The 19,280-nt window shown below is 35.6% G+C and overlaps 1 protein-coding gene across 10 annotated transcripts in view; it reads left to right on the top strand.

Annotated features, from left to right (window-relative positions):
- The window catches only part of ZNF385D (zinc finger protein 385D), a 408,744-nt gene that overhangs the window by 134,571 nt on the left and 254,893 nt on the right, over positions 1-19,280 (top strand). For 4 of the 10 annotated variants that reach the window (XM_056800332.1, XM_007505162.3, XM_007505163.3 and 1 more), the window contains exon 3: positions 10,019-10,057. The exons of the other annotated variants lie outside the window; for them this stretch is intronic. In XM_056800332.1, coding sequence (XP_056656310.1) covers positions 10,019-10,057 — 39 coding nt within the window. The remainder of the gene's footprint in view (positions 1-10,018; positions 10,058-19,280) is intronic. 10 annotated transcript variants of the gene reach the window in all.

Here is a 19,280-nt window from a genome sequence, read left to right as displayed (position 1 = left end):
TCTAAACCTTTCTTTTATTTAGATAGATACAGTTTATCACATTTTGTATTTATTACATTATCAGGAAAATGGAAAGATAAATCTGTGGAACATTTTTAGGTTGATTATCTCTTTACAATTCCATTCTTAACAGTCATTCAATCCATCTTATTTAGAGATCTATAGTTTTTATACATTGAAAGAAATTTCCAAGACACTTATGACAACAAAAGGATATATACCATGTGAGATTTAAAATAGTGAAGCCCATAAATTGTAGTGAGTTAAAATGGTGGAAGATATAAATTGTGATAGGTATAAGAGAGGGTGAGTAAATTTGACCGCAGAAAATATGTTTCACTATAGTGTCTTGGTTTTTAAATCAAATATAAGGTGGTCACCAGGGAAATATTCCCAATTATTCAAATACCCAAGTCAACTGGGTTTTATAGAGATTTTAATTAATACAAATGTGGAATTAAAGAAAAGAGAGAGAGAAAGGAAATAAGTATGAAGGGCCTTAAGCCAACATGGCCTAGACCTGAGTCTTAAGAGAGAGAGATCAGTCAGTCAGTCTTTTAACACTCACCACAAGGTCTGTCTAAGCAAGGATTCTAGTGACACCAGGCCAGCATAATCTCAGCTGCTTTCACCAGCTCCCTCCTCCATCTGAATGTTTCAGAATCAGTCCTTCCTCAATCTGAATGTTTCAGAAAGACTTCCTCAATCTGAATGTTTCAGAATGAGCTCCAGCTCTTCTCTGAGCTCTTATTTTTAAGGGTAAAATCTCCTATGTCACCTCCCCTAAGTTCTTCCATCTACCAATCACTGTAGATGTTTTCCAAAAGACAGCCCATAGCTGAGTAGATTAATCTCTTTAGTAAGTCAGAAAAAAAATTCTGCTGTGTCAACTAATTTCATTAAGAGTAAACCTCTGAGTAAGTTTTCACCTTTTAGGTCTAAGTAGTTTACAAGTTGCCCCACCTTTATAGGTACCTAGCATCCCATTGTATCGATTCCAAAAACAGGCATGGCTCAAAGAACTCCTTTCCTTTATAAGTATGGTTTTCAAGTATTTTCATTGTTTAGCAAGGAGTTTTCTCCCCTAAAGCAGTCCCAAGTAGGGATGGGGTCGTGATCCTCCCATAGCAAGGAGTTTTCACATTCAAGTAGAGTTCTCACTATCTGGTAGGGAATTTTTTCAAGTAGGGAATTGGAGGATTCCTCAATGTGGAGTAAAATTTTTAACATTCATAAGTCTGTGAAATTTTAAGGTTTACAACCACCATAGAAGGAACAGATGAAGTCTAAATGCAAATTGAAACATACCATGTTTTACTTCATTTACTCCATGAATTTTTCTCTAGTGATAGCTCTATGTATTTTCTTCCTCAACATGATGGGCTTGGAAATATATGTTCTTTGACAATATATGTACAATATATATCATATTATCTGCCTTCTTGGACAGTGGGGAGATGGAAGGAAGAGAGAGAACATTGATTACAAAATCAGAGAAAGAATATTGAAAATTTGTATTAACATATAATGTATAAAAACAAAAAAAATTATAATAAAAAAATTGTCAGGTGAATTGAAAAAAAAAACAATCAAACAAACCACTAGAAGTAGAACTATATCCATACCACTGAATCTACTGGGTACTCCCCCCCCCTCTCTTTCTTTCTCTCTTTATCTCTCTCCCTTTCTTTTTCTCTCTCTCTCACACACACATAAACTGGAATACATTACTATAAGTAACAACATGTATCTTGTAGTGAAATTACATATCTCATGATATGATATAGCATATAAAAGAATTCAAATATAGGTGGCTTATAATGGGTATGATTTGCTTTCCTTAATTTCAAATGCTTTGACCTAACCTTCATATAACCATCTTGTCCCAGAGTTAGAGCACTTTGGCACCACAGCAGTAATTATGGCTCTTGTCATGCAAATTACTTTTTTCCTTATAGCTCTTCTGATAATGATAATAGTGTAATTATCTTTTACTTGCTCTTCCACTTTACAGATGAGGAAACTGAGGCTTAGCAAAGTTAATCAAATTATTATAAGTGTCAAGGCTGGGTCTTAACACCTAGATTTTTTATCCCATATTTGAGACTCTTTCCATTTTTATAAAATAGAAAACAACAGAAAGTCATAAACGTATAATAGTCTTTTAGAGCAGCATATGACCTGAGAGTCCATCTCTTCCAACTCATTATTAGTAAAACTGTGTCGTTAAAGCCCAAGGTATGACTGTCCCTATCCATAGATTAGATAGATAGGTGGGTGGATGGATTGATGGATGGATATAGTGCTAGTGACTAGAATAGGGATTAGATTTGTGATTTCATTGATGAAGGATCCTATCAATGAAGTTCAGCCCTTTTCCTGATCTTCATAGACTAAGAAAGTTACCTGAGAGGTTCATGCCTGGAATGCCACAAAGAAGAGTATGTGTCATAAGCAAGAATTGAACCCAGGTATTCCTGGTTTCAAGGTCAATTCTCTATTTTTTTTAATCTCTCTTTCTCCCTCTGACTCTTTGTGCATCAACTTCTCTGTGTTCCTTAGTCACCGAGTCTATACTTTTTTCCTCTCTCTGTGTATTTGTCTTTGTCACTGTGTGTGCAGGTATGTGTTTGTTTTGATGTAAGAGGAGGAGGCTACTTCCAGAGAGAAGAGATGGTGACTTTTATGAGATTTTCACTGTCACAAGTACATGTAGTTTCTACCTAAATAGACAATATTGTACTTGTAGTAGAGAATGAAGGAATGAGTGGGCTTGGGACTGTGATAGTGTTACAGGAAAGCAGAAAGCCTCCAGGACCAGGGCATAAAAATAGTTTAAGGCATGAAATGGTTGAGAGCTGGCTCAGCTGGTGGAGTAGAAGAATAGTTTCTGAAAATATGAGGTCACCCCAGAAAGAAGGAAGAGGTGGGGGAACCATCTGTTACAGCTGCTTATGTCCATCATGAATGCCTATTCAATCTTCATCTCCATGCCTTGTTTGAGAATTTATATATCTAAACCTCTGGAAGGTTATTTTTTAATTTTAATTTTTATCTTTGGATTCTTTCTCTCTCTCTCTCTCTCTCTCTCTCTCTCTCTCTCTCTCACACACACACACACACACACACACACACATACACACACACACACAGTTTCCTCTCACACCTACACACAAATGCATATACCCCATCTGTCCTTACAGTATCTCTGTTACAGAAGAGGTTGAGCTGCCCAATTCTGAGGAAATCTCATAGGATTAATCAAAAGAGGAAGAGGAAAGAACATGGCCATGAGAACGGAAAGATTACACTTTCTACAAGTCTTCATTACAACTAAAGCCTCCTAACTTTGGTGAAATGTCAGGATCAGAAAATTTGTAAACTTCAGTCATCAGCCATGTAGACATATTCTAAGGTAGAGGAATCAGAAATGTTCCCCCCTTTTATTGGAGTTTGAGACCACTGTTCTAAAGCATTCTAGGGTCTTAGTAAAATTTTCCAAGTGTAGAATCCAATGGAGTCATTAGCTAAATGATGCTGGCAGCATGATATGGGAGAAAGATCACTGGATTTAGAATAAGAGGACCTGAATTCGTCACATACTAGACATCCTACTGTTTTGACCTTAGATGAGTCTTATAGCTTTTCTAAGCCTCAGTATTCCCATATTTAAAATGAGAAAGCTGTTTCTATGTTTCTTTCCAACTTGGAAAATCCCATGATCTCTGTTCTCACTCTGGCTTTGTAACTAACTCATGGTTTTTAATAAGCCATGTACTTTGTCAGTCCATTAACTCTCCTAGCCACTGATTTGATATGGATTTTGTAACAAATAATGATTTAATGCTTCTAAAATTCCACTTGTCTAGTATAAATGAGTCAACTTGACTAAAAATAAAATGAGGCTAATTCTTTGACCATGGAAAAAGAGCAAAAAGTGAAAGAAAGCCTTATATAAATCCACATTCTATGGGCAATTGAGGCTTATGTAATGGAATGAGAAAATCTTATACTATGCTTGAGTAGAGAGAGACTGTGTAGAGAGTCTACTCCGTCCATGCATAGCAATAGTACCCAAAAGAGGGTATAATAAAAAGTAGAATGCAGGAGGGAATCCATAATAATATTAGTAGATATTTTTGTAAGGCTTTAATTTTTGCTAGAAAGTTTTCTATATGTTATCTCATTTTAAGTGGCAGCTTGTGGCTCAATGTATAGACTTGAAGTCAGGAAGACCTGAATTCAAATGTCATCTGTCATTTATATAGCTATGTGATCCTAGGAAAATTATAGCTTATGCATGTCTCAGTTTCCTCATCTCTAAAATGGGGATAATAATAGCACCTTGCTCTTGGTGTTTTTGTAAAGGGGAAAATATTTATAATATCCTTTGAAAAACTTAAAATACTATAAGTGATATTTTTATCATTACTATAATTATTATTTGCTTCTTACAAAAACTGGGAAAGGTAGGTATTATATGTATCATCTTTTGTTTATATATAAGGCTTAGAGAGTTTGCCCAAGGGCACCCTGGTAGAGTAGTAAAATTTGAGCCTAGGTCTCTCTTTACTGTAGGTTCAGAATTCTCTTACCTCAGGCTTCCTGATTTCTGTATTCTATGGGGACAGTGTCTTGTTTTATCCTCCAACCCATAAAGAAAATATCGGAGGCATAGATAATTCTGTTTTGTCACCATTATGATGGGAGAATGGCAAATTCATGCCTTCTCACCACTTCACCCTTCCTCCAGTTGGAAGAGTCCTGTGTCTAGAGTTGGAGTATCTGAATTCAAATTTTCTTTCTACTACTATTTCTGAGCAAATCTCTCAGCCCCTCTAGTTCTCTTTCCTCATCTATATAATGAAAGGTCTAGAGTCAGTGACCCATGAGATCCTGTCCAGTTATAGGGCTTAGATCTTGGGATCTTTCCCAGTTCAAACCAACCGTTTTTCAGATGACAAACTCTAGATTGAGATTTTCTTCAGGACACAAAATTCCTTAGCTTCCTGATCCCTAGTTCAATGTGGTTTTTCTTCCCACTTTTCAACTACACTATCTCCAGGATTATATACTTACCTTTTCAGCCCCTCAAGATAATTTGTCCTTGAAATGTTGTATCCCTGGGAATTCTTTTGGAATGAAGACAGCATTGTAAAAAGGACAGAGACTTGGCTCTAGAGTCATAGGATGTGGGCTGAATTCATTCTATCTTCTTGACCTTAGGATAATCAGAACTTCTCTGATGTTTTGTTATGTTTTCCCCTATCATAACAATACTACTAATAATAAGAATTAAAATGTATATAGCACTTTATAAAAAATACATCACTTGATTCTTGCCACAATCCTATGAGGTAGGTGCTATAATTACCCTTATTTTCTAAATGAGGAAACTGAGGCAAATAACAGTTAAGGGAATAGCACAGTGCCTGAGTCCCTATTTGAACTTTGATATTCCCTAATGTTCTATCCACTATACTACTTAGCTGTTTACTAAACATTTAGGGCTTTAGACTAGATAGATGTCCAAGGGCTCTTTTTAGCTGAAAGTCTAGAGTACAATGAACTCTTTACATCACCCCAGACCCCCCCCCATCTCTCTATGGTTTCTTATTTGTTAGACTTATTTTTCTACCCCTTCAATGGCTTCCTAAACTCCTAAACAGCCCTACTCCTTGAGAAAATAATGCTTTCTAGCCAGGTAGTTTAGTAGATGGAGTGTTGAACATAGGTCAGAAAGACCTGAGTTAAAATTCTCCAGATCCATACTAGTTGTGTGTACCTGGACAAGCCATTTAACCTCTGCAAGCCTTAAATTTCCTCATATTAAAACAGGGTTAGTAAATTTTTTGTAACCTAAAAGCATTACATAAATATTAACTGTATATGATATTATGAAGGAGATTTTAAAAGGGGGTTAAAGGGGAGTGGGGTGCTGATTTAATGGAAATAATAAAATATTTCATTCATTATTCCATTTCCCCCTTGTAAATTATGCATTAAAAACCAATTACTCCCCCCCTCCTCCCTTTTCTCACTCAACAATCTACTTGGAATTATTTGTTTTGATTGCATGCAGTTGTCTTCTGATTTGTATTTCCCCATCCTGAGACCTGCATCCAGATGCTTAAATAGCTTTGGAATTGGGTCATGAATCACCCACTCCCCACACTAGAACTTCACACTTACTTATTGGTCCAAGTGTCATGGTAGGTATTCTATCTGGTAAGCGATGCCCCTGTTTTCCTGAAGGGCATGTAGTATTTTAAACCATCAAAGGCACTTGGCACCTGGAACCTCCCACTCCATAGGTCCCCTCCAGCCCAAGTACACATACTCCCAGGATCTTCATCAGAAATAGAATAATGCCCTGTGCTCTTCCAGCACTGCCTAAAGCAGCTGGTATCAGCTGTTTCTGGGCTTGTCGCCCCCATGCATGTCATATCCTGACTAAGGCAGCCCACACTTTGAGAAGCAGCCACCTGAAAGTGATGGAAACCTCAATGTGTTATAGGGGAGGAGATGGGAGCATTTGGCTGGGGCCAGAGAGAAGAGGGATTCATGTAATCTTTTATGTTTTTACTGATCCAATAGCCTTCATTGGTTATTTCTATTCCTCAAAACAGGCATTATATTTTTCTTTATCTCCCTCTATGCCTCTCTTTCTCCTCTCTATATTTGTCTCATCTCTCATCCTAATATCTTTTTCTTTTTTCTCCTCTCCTCATCCCTCTCATTTTCACTCCCCTCTCCAGGCTCTTATATTCTTTTATCTATCTATCTATCTATCTATCTATCTATCTATCTATCTATCTATCTATCTATCTGTCTGCCTGCCTGTCTGTCTACCTATCTGTCTACCTATCTATTTATCTATTGTATGTGATTTAATGGAAAAATAAAATCTTTAACTTTGTTATTCCATTTACCTCCTCCATACCTATACATGTATCTGTGTGTATTTCTGTTCATATAAATATATACACACATTCCTATCTATAAATCAGTTGAACTACCTAAGAAGCTTGTAGGGATTTTATGTAGGAAAGAAGGATAGGAATCCTGCCCATTTACCTTAGTGAAGGTGAGAGATTGGTGCTGTGACTCTTAGGTCATTTTAAAATAATGTACTCTAGTCAACCCTTTCAGAAAGGTCACCCTCTTGAGATATCCCTCAGCATCTTCTCTTAGAATCCTCAGATGTTCAGAGCCTGGGACCCTTATCCTGGGCATTAACATATACGTAGCACCTCTCAAACTCTTTGCATCCCAATGGGGTCATCTGCTTTCTTCTGCTTACCTTCTCATTTGTATTCCACATTACCTAAGAGAAGGTCAAAGATTGCCATATGTTGGGGGAATGAAAAAAGAAGCCCCCCATCTTCTTCCATCCTCTGTGAATGTTGAATACTCTAGCATGTTCTTTTGCCTGTAGCCTAGTAGCAAGTGGATTTGTTTTGTTTCCTTGGATGACTTCTTCCCTGGCCTCGTTTCTGACTGATCATATGAAATCAGCTTTTGAAACAGTCTCCACTTCTCCTTGGGACTAATCCAGGTTATCTTGTCCTTATTCCCAGAACTCTCTTCTTTCACTTCTTACTCAATATCTCTGATCCTTTCCCAGACTCTACTTGATACACTCTGCTTCTTGAATGCCCTTAAATCCTGGATCCTAGGATCCTTCCACTCATGATTCATAGTTACAACTTCTTTCTTTTGTCTCTGATCTGAGACTAGCTATCTACATTCACATCTGTTCCTTCTTTGCCTTTTGCCTGTTCCTTCAAACTCTATACTCAACTAATTCATTTTATTCATTTTTCTTAGGTTGGTACTCATGAAAAATGTGGATATGCATTTGAGGATGATGACCTACTCTTGTGGTCTTGAGTGAGTGATGTCATCTCCTCAGGTCTCAATTTCCTCATCTGTAGAATGAGGAATTTGAATTAGGTGGCCTCTGAAGTCATTTTCAAATCTAGTTCTAGGCTGCTGAGATGACAGTAGAGTGTTAACAAAAAGAGTCTACCTTTATTTAGTCTTTGGAGGGTTTCATAATACTTTGTGAACATTATCACATTTAAGCCTTACAACAACCCTATAAAAGAGGCTTCTTGTCATCATCTTAATTTTATAGATTTAAGAAACTAAAATTGAGAGAATTTGAGAAATCTGTGACTTACCTCTGATCAAGGAAGAGTCAAAGAAAGGAATGGGGCCCATATCTTTCTACCTACCTGTACTAATTTCTAGCCCTTAAAGAAAGAATATGTAAGTTCAAGGTAATCAGAAATAGGTTTAAAAGAAAACTTCATTTGCAACCTGGGAGATAATGCACATTTTAATTTATTTTTTTTATTTTTCCTAATTAGGTTGGTCAACTAAGTCTAACTTGGCTCACAATTTTAGATTTCTCATCACTCAACTATGAGAATAAAGTCTTCTGCACTGAATGATTGATACATTCTGATATAAAGGGGCTTTTTTTTTGACCCACTTAACACAGTTAATAAAGAGAAGAGCTAGAATTTGAAATCAGTTCATTGGTTTATTCTATAAATCCAGAGCCCATCTGGGCCAATCAGGAACCCTGTTTGTGAAAAATATTTGGCATTCCATTTCCATTGGTTAACTAAGATATCTCTGCTTCTGTCAAAGAAAGGAAATGAATAGCACTCAGAATTAAAATTTCCCACCATCATCTTGAAATATAGCATAGTACTCCATCTATCAGTATAAGACAAGTTGATTTTCATGGAAAGTGACCACTAAACAGGACATTTGAATGTGGATGGGACACATATCTCCATTCTGACCTCTTAGGCAACAATTTCTTTTATGAAAGTGACATGCACTAGACTAAAAAGTCTATTAGATAAAAGATAATTAAAAGATAATTAAAAATTATCTAGTCCCATATTAGCTCAGTCAGGGACATGTAAGATTGCAGAATCAATCCAGGTTTCAAATTCACTTGGCACTTACACATTTCAAACTGCTAACAAGGCACAAATTTGGGAGCTAGTAAGCTTTGTTTCTAATATTATTTCTATTCTGACTAGATACCTTGCAAAAATCCTAATTATGTCCCTGTGCCTCAGTTTTCCTAGCTGTGGAATGGAGGACAATTAATTTCTTCCATTATAAATCCAATCTTGAGAGTAAATGAAATGTCCCTCTGGATTAAAGGTGCTATATAAATCCAGAGCCTTGTTACTCCATCACTAATGGATTTCCAAGGCTTTTCTTGTCAAAACAAATCAAAGATCATTCTCCAGTTTTGGATTTCCATTCCAAAAGTCGTGGTTGTCCTGTTGTTTCTATTTGGGAGGCATAACAAGGAAAGGACAATCTGAAGGATGAAAATGGGAAATTATATTGATAAATATGTTTTCATGGCAGTCCCATTTAGGACAGAGTTTTTTTAAAAAAAAGGATTTTCCCCTCTTATCAGCTGCTAGTTGTACAAATTTATGGTCTAGTTCTTTTTGAATAGATGTTCCCTTAAGAATCTCCATTTAGTCCTTCCTTTTGGGTTAATCTTTTAGTTGTGCTAGTAATAAGAGGTGGCATGAACTATTGGACAGAACCATCCTGGAGTTAACAAGACATGGGTCCAAGTGTCAGCTCTAACACCTCCTGTCTATGTAACATTCAATACTTCACTTAACAGCTCAGTGTAGTAGATAATGCTCTAATTTTATAAATTTTGGCGGTGTTGATGATCTATATCAATGGAAGAATTTTCCATATTGGAACTTCCCACCATGGATGAAGTCAAAAGTCTGGTCCCAAAGGGTTCCAGTTGAAAATAGGGGAAAAATGCCACCCCATCCCAGACCTCCCACCTACATATTCATAGCCCCAGAAGCCAGGAGGCAACTGGACTTGGCAAGAACTTCCCAAGCATAGCCCCTTGCTCCTTCCTACTGTTCATGAAATTGTAGTCATCAGAAAGTTGGCTTATGTTTTTTCATTCATACAGCACATTAGTTTCCCTTTTATATACCTTTAGGGTTTCTTCAGAACTCTTGGGGCCCACCAACAAAATATAGTAAGTATATGAACAATATTTAAATTATGTTCTCTTGTTTATGATTTTTCTTAATGGTTGATTTATGATTGCTAATGCCATAGGAAATTGATAATGGAATGATGATCAGGGAGTTGTCTTTTTTTTCTTAATGTTTTTGCTGCACTTTGTGACAATAACCAGGAGTGAATGAAGGCTTTCACTGTTGAAGTTCTATGATGACTTACTCCTTCCTGCCAAATCATAATGGGGTAGAAGTGGGAGGAGGAGTTGGTAGAGCCAGTAATATAGACTTTTGATTCCTTCTTGACTTACTCCAACTTGGCATCTTTTATCCAAGACCCCCAAATATCACCTGGTTTCTATTTTATGGCTACTGGGAAGTTATATGTTCATCATTCCTCAGCTGTGACTTGGTAAAACCCTGGGAAGGACCTCTGGGACCTCTTTTCCCTAAGAGCAATCACTAAATGTACAGAATTGAAAACAATCATTTAATGTTCATAATTAGTTAAACATCTGATTAGAGCTGGACACACTGAGTTCAAATGGAAAAGGGTTACTCTTATGGAAAAGAGTGATGGGTTAGAGTCAGAAAACTGGAATTCCAACCTTGTTTCTAAGAATTACCACGTGTGTCACCTTGGACGAATCACTTAACCTCTATTTGTTTCGTTTTCTGATGTCCAAATCGAGAGACCTGAAATAGATGACCTTTCAGATACCTTCATTTAAGGCTATGATCTGAGTTCAGATCCTGCCATGACTTTTACTATGTGTATATATCCTCAAGCAAGTTAGTTCAGTTCTCTTGACTTGTTTCGCCATCTATAACTTGAAAGGTGTGGTTTAGAGAATCTTCCATGTCTAAAGATACCTTCCTAAGACTGGATCAGAATCCTTGTCTCTCTGCTACTTACTCAGTATCTTTCTTCTAGTTCAGTATTTAACTAGGGACCATAAGTCCAGAGGATCATCAATGGAGAATGAAAAGGGACCTTAAATTTCATACAGTACAATTCCCTTATCTTAGAGATGAGGAAATGACTTGCCCAGAGTGACATTATTAGTATAAATTTGAGGTGGAATTTTGACCCACATCTTCCTGATTCAGTCTCCTGGCCTATTTGCTTGTTTTGTTGTTGTTGTTGTTTGTTTGCTTTTAATGCAGATACAAATCCTCTCAACACATTTTTTGGACAGTTTTTGACTTTTTTGTATACATTTATTGGACTTTGATAACTTTGAGGCATTTGTATTTTATTTTGATGGAAATGAAAGGCCATGCATACTTTGCTTGCATGAAACTTGCTTTCCTTTGATGCCTACTTTGCATGTCAGACTAATTTGTTTCCCTGGACAACTTACAAATTAAAGTTGGAAATTATGCATGGAGGATCCTCTCTACTCCATCTGGAAGGTCTCCTACCAACCTGGGAGGTTTCAAAACAAAACAGAATTGTTGTTTTGCCAAAATATGTTTTCTTTGCAATTAAAAGGAAAAAAAAGATATTTTGTGAATGGAGGCAGATTTCACAAAAACCCTGTTGATTGCAGTAGAGTGTACCATGTTTATTGAAACACAGGGATCCTGAAAAAGTAGTTCAACTTATTTCAATGGGCTTGGTTATATATTGCCAAGATTGAAGGGTTCACCTGATTTTTATTTTTTATTTTATTTTTAAATAAATTTTTTTTTCAGTTTTTTTGGGTATAATTTTCAATAATAATTTTTCTAATATTCTGTTGTCCTTTTTCTCTCCCTCCCTTCCCCAAAATGGCAGGTCATGTGATGATATAGTTTCCATGTGTTATTGTAGAATATATAATTCTGAGGAAATCTAATGCTGAATTATAATATTTCTATATGAAGCTACTTCTTAAATCTCAGGTTTCATAGGTTAGCTGGCTTCACAACTAAATTAATTTACTCCAAGGCCTCAAGGCAAATCATTGGTCTGGATCCTTTTGCCTTTCCTTAGAGGTAGATTGGAGGCCTCTTCCTTATTCATATGTAAACAGAACTCTCCTCAAGAAGGGAAATTGGCAAGTTCTAATTATTGAACTTTGAGCTAATATGATCCAAGGAAAGCTTGTGCTGACATCTTCCTTATATGAACAAAGACATGCCTCCCTTCTGATGAAGTAATGAGGGAGTTTCTGGGGTCTGTAAGTCCATCTCCTCTTTTGAAATATGCACCATTGGGAAATGTGGGGGGGGGGTCCTAAGGTTGAGCTGCCAGACCAGTTAGAAAGAGGATACAACGCCCTTTATAAACAAGAAGTAGGGCTCTCTCACTGCCTTTTTTGTGGAAGGAGGACAATGAGGTTCCATTCTTTGTTAATGGGAATTGCATGTCCCCATCAATAAACAACATTTTTCCCAGGGAAAAAAATGGCCTCTTTATTGGTTAAAATTGAAAAACTACATGCCCATGTTCATCATCTTGTGAAAGAAAATTCATATTGCTTACACTAGAGAAAAAATCATGGAGGAAATTAAATGAAGAAGGGAATGTTTTAATCTGCCTTCAGACTTTGTCATTTTTTTTCTATAGCCTTTTTCATCACTAGTCCTTTGGAGTTGTCTTGGATAATTCCATTGCTGAAAATAGTTACATCATTCCCAGCTGATCATCGTACTTTATTGCTATTACTCTGTACAGTGTTCTCCTGGTTCTGCTTTCTTCACTCTGAAGCCCTTCATATGAGTCTTTCTAGGTTTTATTTTTTATCATCTTGTTTGTCATTTCTTTTAACATATTATTCCATCATAATCACATAACACAACTTGTTCAACCATTCCCCAAATGATGGACATCCCTTCAGTTTTCAGTTGTTCGATACCACAAAAGAACTGCTATATTTTTTTTTTGGACAAAGAGGTTCTCTTTCTTTATCACTCATCTCTTTGAGATATAGGCCTAGTAATGGTATTACTCGATCAAAGTGTATGCACAGTTTTATGGCCCTTTGGGTAGAGCTCCACATTGCTCTTCAGAATGGTTGTATCAGTTGTTTTAATTTGCATTTTTCTAATTAATAGTCACTTGAAGAATTTTTTATATGAGTAAAGATAATTTAAATTTCTTTGTCTAAGAATTACCTATTCCTATCCGTTGACCATTTATCAATTGGGGAATTTCAACTGATTTTTAACTGGAAATGGAGGAAAATATGAAAATCCCTCTCTTCTCTTCAGCCTAAGCTATAATTCTTTCTCTTTTTCTTTTAACATCACACCTATTGACTTTCATAACCTTGAAACTGTATTTTTAAAGGTATCATTATAAGGAGGATGAATTGAAAATCAAGAAATATGGAAGTCTTTAACATAGTAATTTCAGACAGCCTATCTATTGCTAAGATAATAATATAGGATTCAACTGTATCTTCACATCTTATTGTTAAACTATGATGATATAACAATGGAGATGATGTCATTTGTTTTTTATATGGTTCAAATCACTGTCTTGATATTCTTCCATGTTTAATATCTTATTCATTATTTTGTCAGTGGATAAAATATTCTATTTTTGTGATTGAATCAAATTAATAGGATATAAACTTGTTTATAGTGCTTCCTTAGTACAATTTCAGTAGCAGACAAGGCAATAGAAATTATATGAATCTCATCTTGTCTCCACATATCTTTGATCTCCTCTACATTTTGACTCTACATTTTGAATATTTTTTTCATTCTGTATTGCTTGGAGTTTGAATATTTACATTGAATATCTAATATAAGATTGACGTTTAGGCTAAAATCTAATGCCATTGTCCTCATTTTTTGTTATTTTAGTCAGGTCATGCTCATTTCTTTTTCAGGTTTTGTTTTTCTCTCAATCACCACTATAAACTACTAAAGAACATGTATTATATGCTTACTATTCACCAAGGACCACAAGAAAACAATGGAAACAGGAATTGTCAGCAAAGAACATATAGTGTATTATAAAAAAAAGTCATTTTTTAAAGAATTAAATTTTAAAAGGAGAAACTCCTCTCATCTCTTAAGGTTATATGGTATACAACTCAAATAAAGACTTATTATCCGAATTTAGGAAATGTATTTTTATAATTAGTAAGATTGGTATTAGAAATGATCTTTATTAAATCTTGATGAACTGACTTCTTCCCAGCCCAGCTATGAAATAAAAGAACAGATAATATAGACAACCAGATATTAAAGTCAAGTCAAAAAAAATTTGTTAAGTACCAACTATGTGCCAAACACTGCCCTACATTTTGGAGATAAAAAAAAAAACAACAGGGAAAAACAATCTCTGCTCTCAAATAGCTCAGAGTAGAATTTGAGAAAGAAAATAACATGCAAATATGTGTGTGTGTATTTAGATAGCAGATTATTTGGAGATAACCCTGAAGCAAAGGCAATAATGTTGGGGAAATCAAGGAAAGGATTTAGCAAATGAGTTTTAGCTGACACTTTTAAGAAATCCAGGGAGCAGAAATGAAGAGGGAGAAAATTCCAGACATAATGAACGACCAGTAAAAATTCATAGAACTGGTAGGTGGAGTGTATGAGAAATAGCAAATCACTGAAATATAGAGTACCCCGAGGGGATGGAGGAGATAAAAGACTTAAAAGGTAGAAAGAGTGTAGGCAAGCTATGAAGAGCTTTAGAAAATAACTGGAGAATTTAATATTGGATTCCAGAAGGAATCTGTTGACTGGGGAGAGGAATAGACCTGATTAGATTTATACATTTTGAAGATCACTTTGATAGCTGAATGAGGGAGCAACTGGAGTGGGAAGAGACTTGATGCATTGATGCCAACCAGATGGCTATTGCAATAATATAGGCATAAGGTAATGGCACCTTGTAACAGAGTGGTGCCATTGTCAGAGAACTGGGTATATAGGAGAGATGTTATTAAAGCAGAATCAACCAAACTTGGCAATAACAGGATAGGAGGAAATGAGAAAGTGAGGAATCAATGATGACACTTCTGTTGTGAGCCTAGATATCTAGGAGGAGGGAAGTAGTCTTCAATAGGGGAGTTAGAAAGAATAGAAGTTCTGGGGGGAAAGAGTTTGACTTCATAGTGTTGAGTTTTAAGACTGCTACAATATATTCTGTTTAAGAAGTTGCAAATATGTTTCCACTGTTATCCCTTAGAAAGTGAGAAAAATCCTAATAATAAAAATTGATAGACTCAGAGCAGCTAGCCATTTGGTGGCCAAACATTAGCAACACCTTGGTCATTCTCTAAAAAGACATGATATATATTCTTGAACACGTCAGGGGACAGCACTACAGTGTGTGACCAAAGGCATTAGGAAAGAAAATAGAAATAGAAGAAGATCCAAGCTTTTGAGAAAGAAATATTCCTTGACTGAAGAATGAAGGCATTTCTCTTTCCTCATTACTTGTCTTCAATCCCTCATTGGCTGTGACTTCTTCAACCAGTTATTCTCCCAGTAAGAAACTCAAAACTTATCAGGCAGCAGAGTCAAGGAGTTTAGGAGAAATCTCCCAAGGGCAACTCCTAAGGAAAGCTCCTTTTAATCATGTAGAGATTGATCCCGAATCATTAAGAGTTGGAGAGAACTAGACATTATACCTAGGGGAGTAACATAAGAAAACTGTAAGAAGGGAAAGGGTGTCAGGATTATAGTATCTGATCTGAGAGTTGCTTTGTCCACCTGTGCTCCCTAAGTGTCTGACTACTAGTTTATTCTCTTTATGTACCCATTTTTCAAACTGAAACCAAATATAATTGGGGAGGTTATAGTAGCCCTAGGTTTACTGGAGGATTGTTTTGTAGTCATTATATTTACAATGCCAACTCATCAAATGCCTTTATATTAAACTAATTTTAGTTATTACCTGAATATTAAAGGTGAGTCTACCTGTAGGGACTCATGACCTATAGTTTTAGGGCAAAGGACCTTCAGAGTACCTTGAAAATAGGACTAGCTACCCCTCCTCTAAAGTAGATTTCTATGGGACATCTAGAGTGAAATGTCTAATATGTCACTGTAGATTTGAGATGACAGACTGTAATAGTTCAATCCGAAAGATAATTAAAATAATGGCGGAGTTTTCTAAATTGGTTGAACCCTCCAGTATGTGCTATTTCTATACTTTCCTTTATATTAGAGATCTTACTAGAAAGAGAAATAGAAATAAAAAAATATGCACATATGCAGAATTAAACTGGAATTAGAAACTTTCTTAGGAAATTGAGATGGTTTAAATTTGGGGTGTTTTCTTTTCAACTTAAGGCCAAAATTAATACTTTTGAACTCCCTTCTCTAAAAATTATCTAAAACATAATTTACTTCCTCTTTAATTATGATCAGAATGGAGTGAAGTTTCATTCCAGGAAAGTATCACAATGAATATATATATATATATATATATATATATACACACACACATATATATGTGTGTATTTTTTTAAATGAATTGAACCACATAGTATTTATAATAATAGGAACTCAATGCTTATTGTCAAAATTGGGTTTTGCATTCGACGTGTGAATGCTGCTTCAATACCAAAGAAATAAATTTGTCTTAAAAATCATTTTTATTCTCTGTTGAAAAAAATAGAAGAGAAAAGAAAGGAAAAGAAAAGGATAAGTAAAAGAAAAAAGAAGAGATTCTATACACCAGAAGTAAAGAGCTAATAAGCATCCTAAAAATTAATGCAAGACCTGAAGACATAGGATAATCATAATCAAGCCAGGAGCCTTTTGATGAAAGCAGTAAACTGGCATGATTATCTCCAAAGATAACACTCTGGGTTCGTTCTCCTTTACTGGCTAATTTAACTCACTTGTTTTATTGCTTGCTCTTCCCAGTCCTTGCATTATTAACTGAAACCAACATTTCCTACAAAAGTTCATCCTTAGTGGTTATCATTTGCAGATGCATAAAATAAATGCCTTTACATAAAAGATTTTACTGATTACCATTTTCTTGCTTGCTAGAGAGGGCCCCTGCTACAGTATCTGCAATGGCAGGATCTAGTCCATGGGCTACAGTTATCACTTTGCAGTTAAAGTACAGCTTCCTGTTTTGAAAATGAGGACATCAAGCCAGTGAGGTTAACTAATAAATAAGCATTTATTAACCTCCTACTATTTAAGAAGCATACAACTATGTACTTGGGATACAAGTAAATTTAAAAGAACTTATATTCAAGTGACTTAAGGGAATGGAGGAATGAATGAATGAATGAATGAATGAATGAATGAATGAATGAATGAATGAATGAATGGAAAAAATATGGGTTTATGTGCCAACACTGGAGATACCAAAACAAATGCAAAGTTAGAAAACCTTGACTTCATAGAGACAGAATCCAGAGACACACACCTTGGTTGATATCTTCTTTTGTTTGATTATAGTAAAAAGCAAAATAGAAATTTGAATCCAGGTCCTTTGGCTCTAGGTTCATCCCTCCTTTTCAACAACCAGCCACGTGGAGATACATTGTAATTTTGAGCATTGTTGTTTCTGAGGTGGAATTTTTCTCCCCTTACAACAAACTCTTCTTTACAGAAGAATGTTAATTAGTAACTGATAGATATAAAGATTGCCAGGGACAGTCCATTAATTCCATTTACCTTAATAGCACTCAGATCTTAGCTTGCACTACAGCTGTATTCAGCCTGGATTATAAATGTAATTTTTTGCATCATTAACTTTCCTGATGAATCTCAGACAGCAAAAGCATAATTATAGGGGGAAAGTAGAGTCCTAACAGGACTCCTGCTTAAACTCGTGCCTCTGTAGGCTTTAGATTTGCATCATTTTAAGTAATGCCAGCTTTGAGAGGAAAACTGTGACTGTCCATTGGTTACTGGTTAACCCATATTATCCTTTCCTTTAAATAAGAAATCCCTAGTTCATCCATGATGCTGTGTGACGAATACAATTTGGCAGTGGAGAGGGAAGCACAGAGGAAGACTTGAGCTTAAATCCTGCTTGCCAAGCTTACTAGTGATGGGGCAGCGGGCAATTTTTTTAACCTCTCTGAGACTCAATATCCTCATTTGTAAAATGGAGATAATATCAGTAGAGCCTACCTCACAGGATTGTGATGAGAATCAAATATTATATATATATATGCATATATATATATATATATATAATGCATTTTATAAAGCTTAAAAATCTACATAAAGGGGTTAAAGAAGATAGAGCACTGGACCCAGAATCAACCCAGAATCAAGAAGACATGAATTCAAATGTGGCCTCAGACATTTCTAGGAGAAAAAAAAAAACGGAGTGCAGCAGACTTTTGTCAGAGATCATTGACTATATGGATTCTATCAAATTATATCTACTTTGTAAATATGAAATCATAAACACTTAATTCCCATCCATCAAGTATAAGCCTATTCAATCTATCCTGTCCTCCTCTTTCCCAAAGAACCCTGTTTCCATCCCCGCTTTTATTGATTTAAATAGAAATTTTAGAAGGAATCAATCAACAAACATTTGGTAAGTGCATAAAGCCAAATATTCTACTAGGTACTAGGGCTACAGAGGCAAAGGAAAAGCAGACTCTCCTCAAAGAGGTTCTATTTATTTGGGAGAAATTCCAAGCATGGGCATGCCAGGGCACATATACACACAGAACATTTAGAAAACTGGCTGTCTTACAGGCAACTGCTGAATTTCATTAAAATCTTAATTTTTAGCTAAAATGACACAAAAATTTTGGGGGATGCTGTAGTTAGGTTCGACACATTAAAGACTTGGGAATGTAGTAAAAATAGTACCAATGGGATTATGTAAAACTATCCAGTGACTTTAGTTTATTTGGTTTTCACTAAGCATCAATTTAATCAAGAACATTGGGACCAGAGTCTGGAAGACCTGCATTCAAATATGGCTTCAGATATTTTCTGGCTGTGTGACCTTGGGCAAGTCACTTAATTGCTGTTTGCTTCAGTTTCTTCAAATACAAAATGGGCAAAATAAAAGCACCTTCCTCTCAGAATGGTTGTGGCACATAGGTGTCCTATAAATGCTAGTACTTTTAAATAATGCCAATTTCACCTAAAATCTATTTTCATTTATATTAACTTCATACCTATAATTTTATAACAACTATAAAATCATCCTAACTTTCAAATCAGATATTACATTCAATTTGATTAAACTACTGAATCAAAGGATACATTTTGTTTTTAAATACTTCCTAAAGATTATACTCATCCATTTGGCAATCAATTCAGTAAGATTATCTATACAAATTTCCTCCT

The sequence above is a fragment of the Monodelphis domestica genome, chromosome 5 (assembly GCF_027887165.1).
Source record: "Monodelphis domestica isolate mMonDom1 chromosome 5, mMonDom1.pri, whole genome shotgun sequence".
Classification (NCBI taxonomy): domain Eukaryota; kingdom Metazoa; phylum Chordata; class Mammalia; order Didelphimorphia; family Didelphidae; genus Monodelphis; species Monodelphis domestica.
This window is presented reverse-complemented; position numbering and strand designations above follow the sequence as displayed.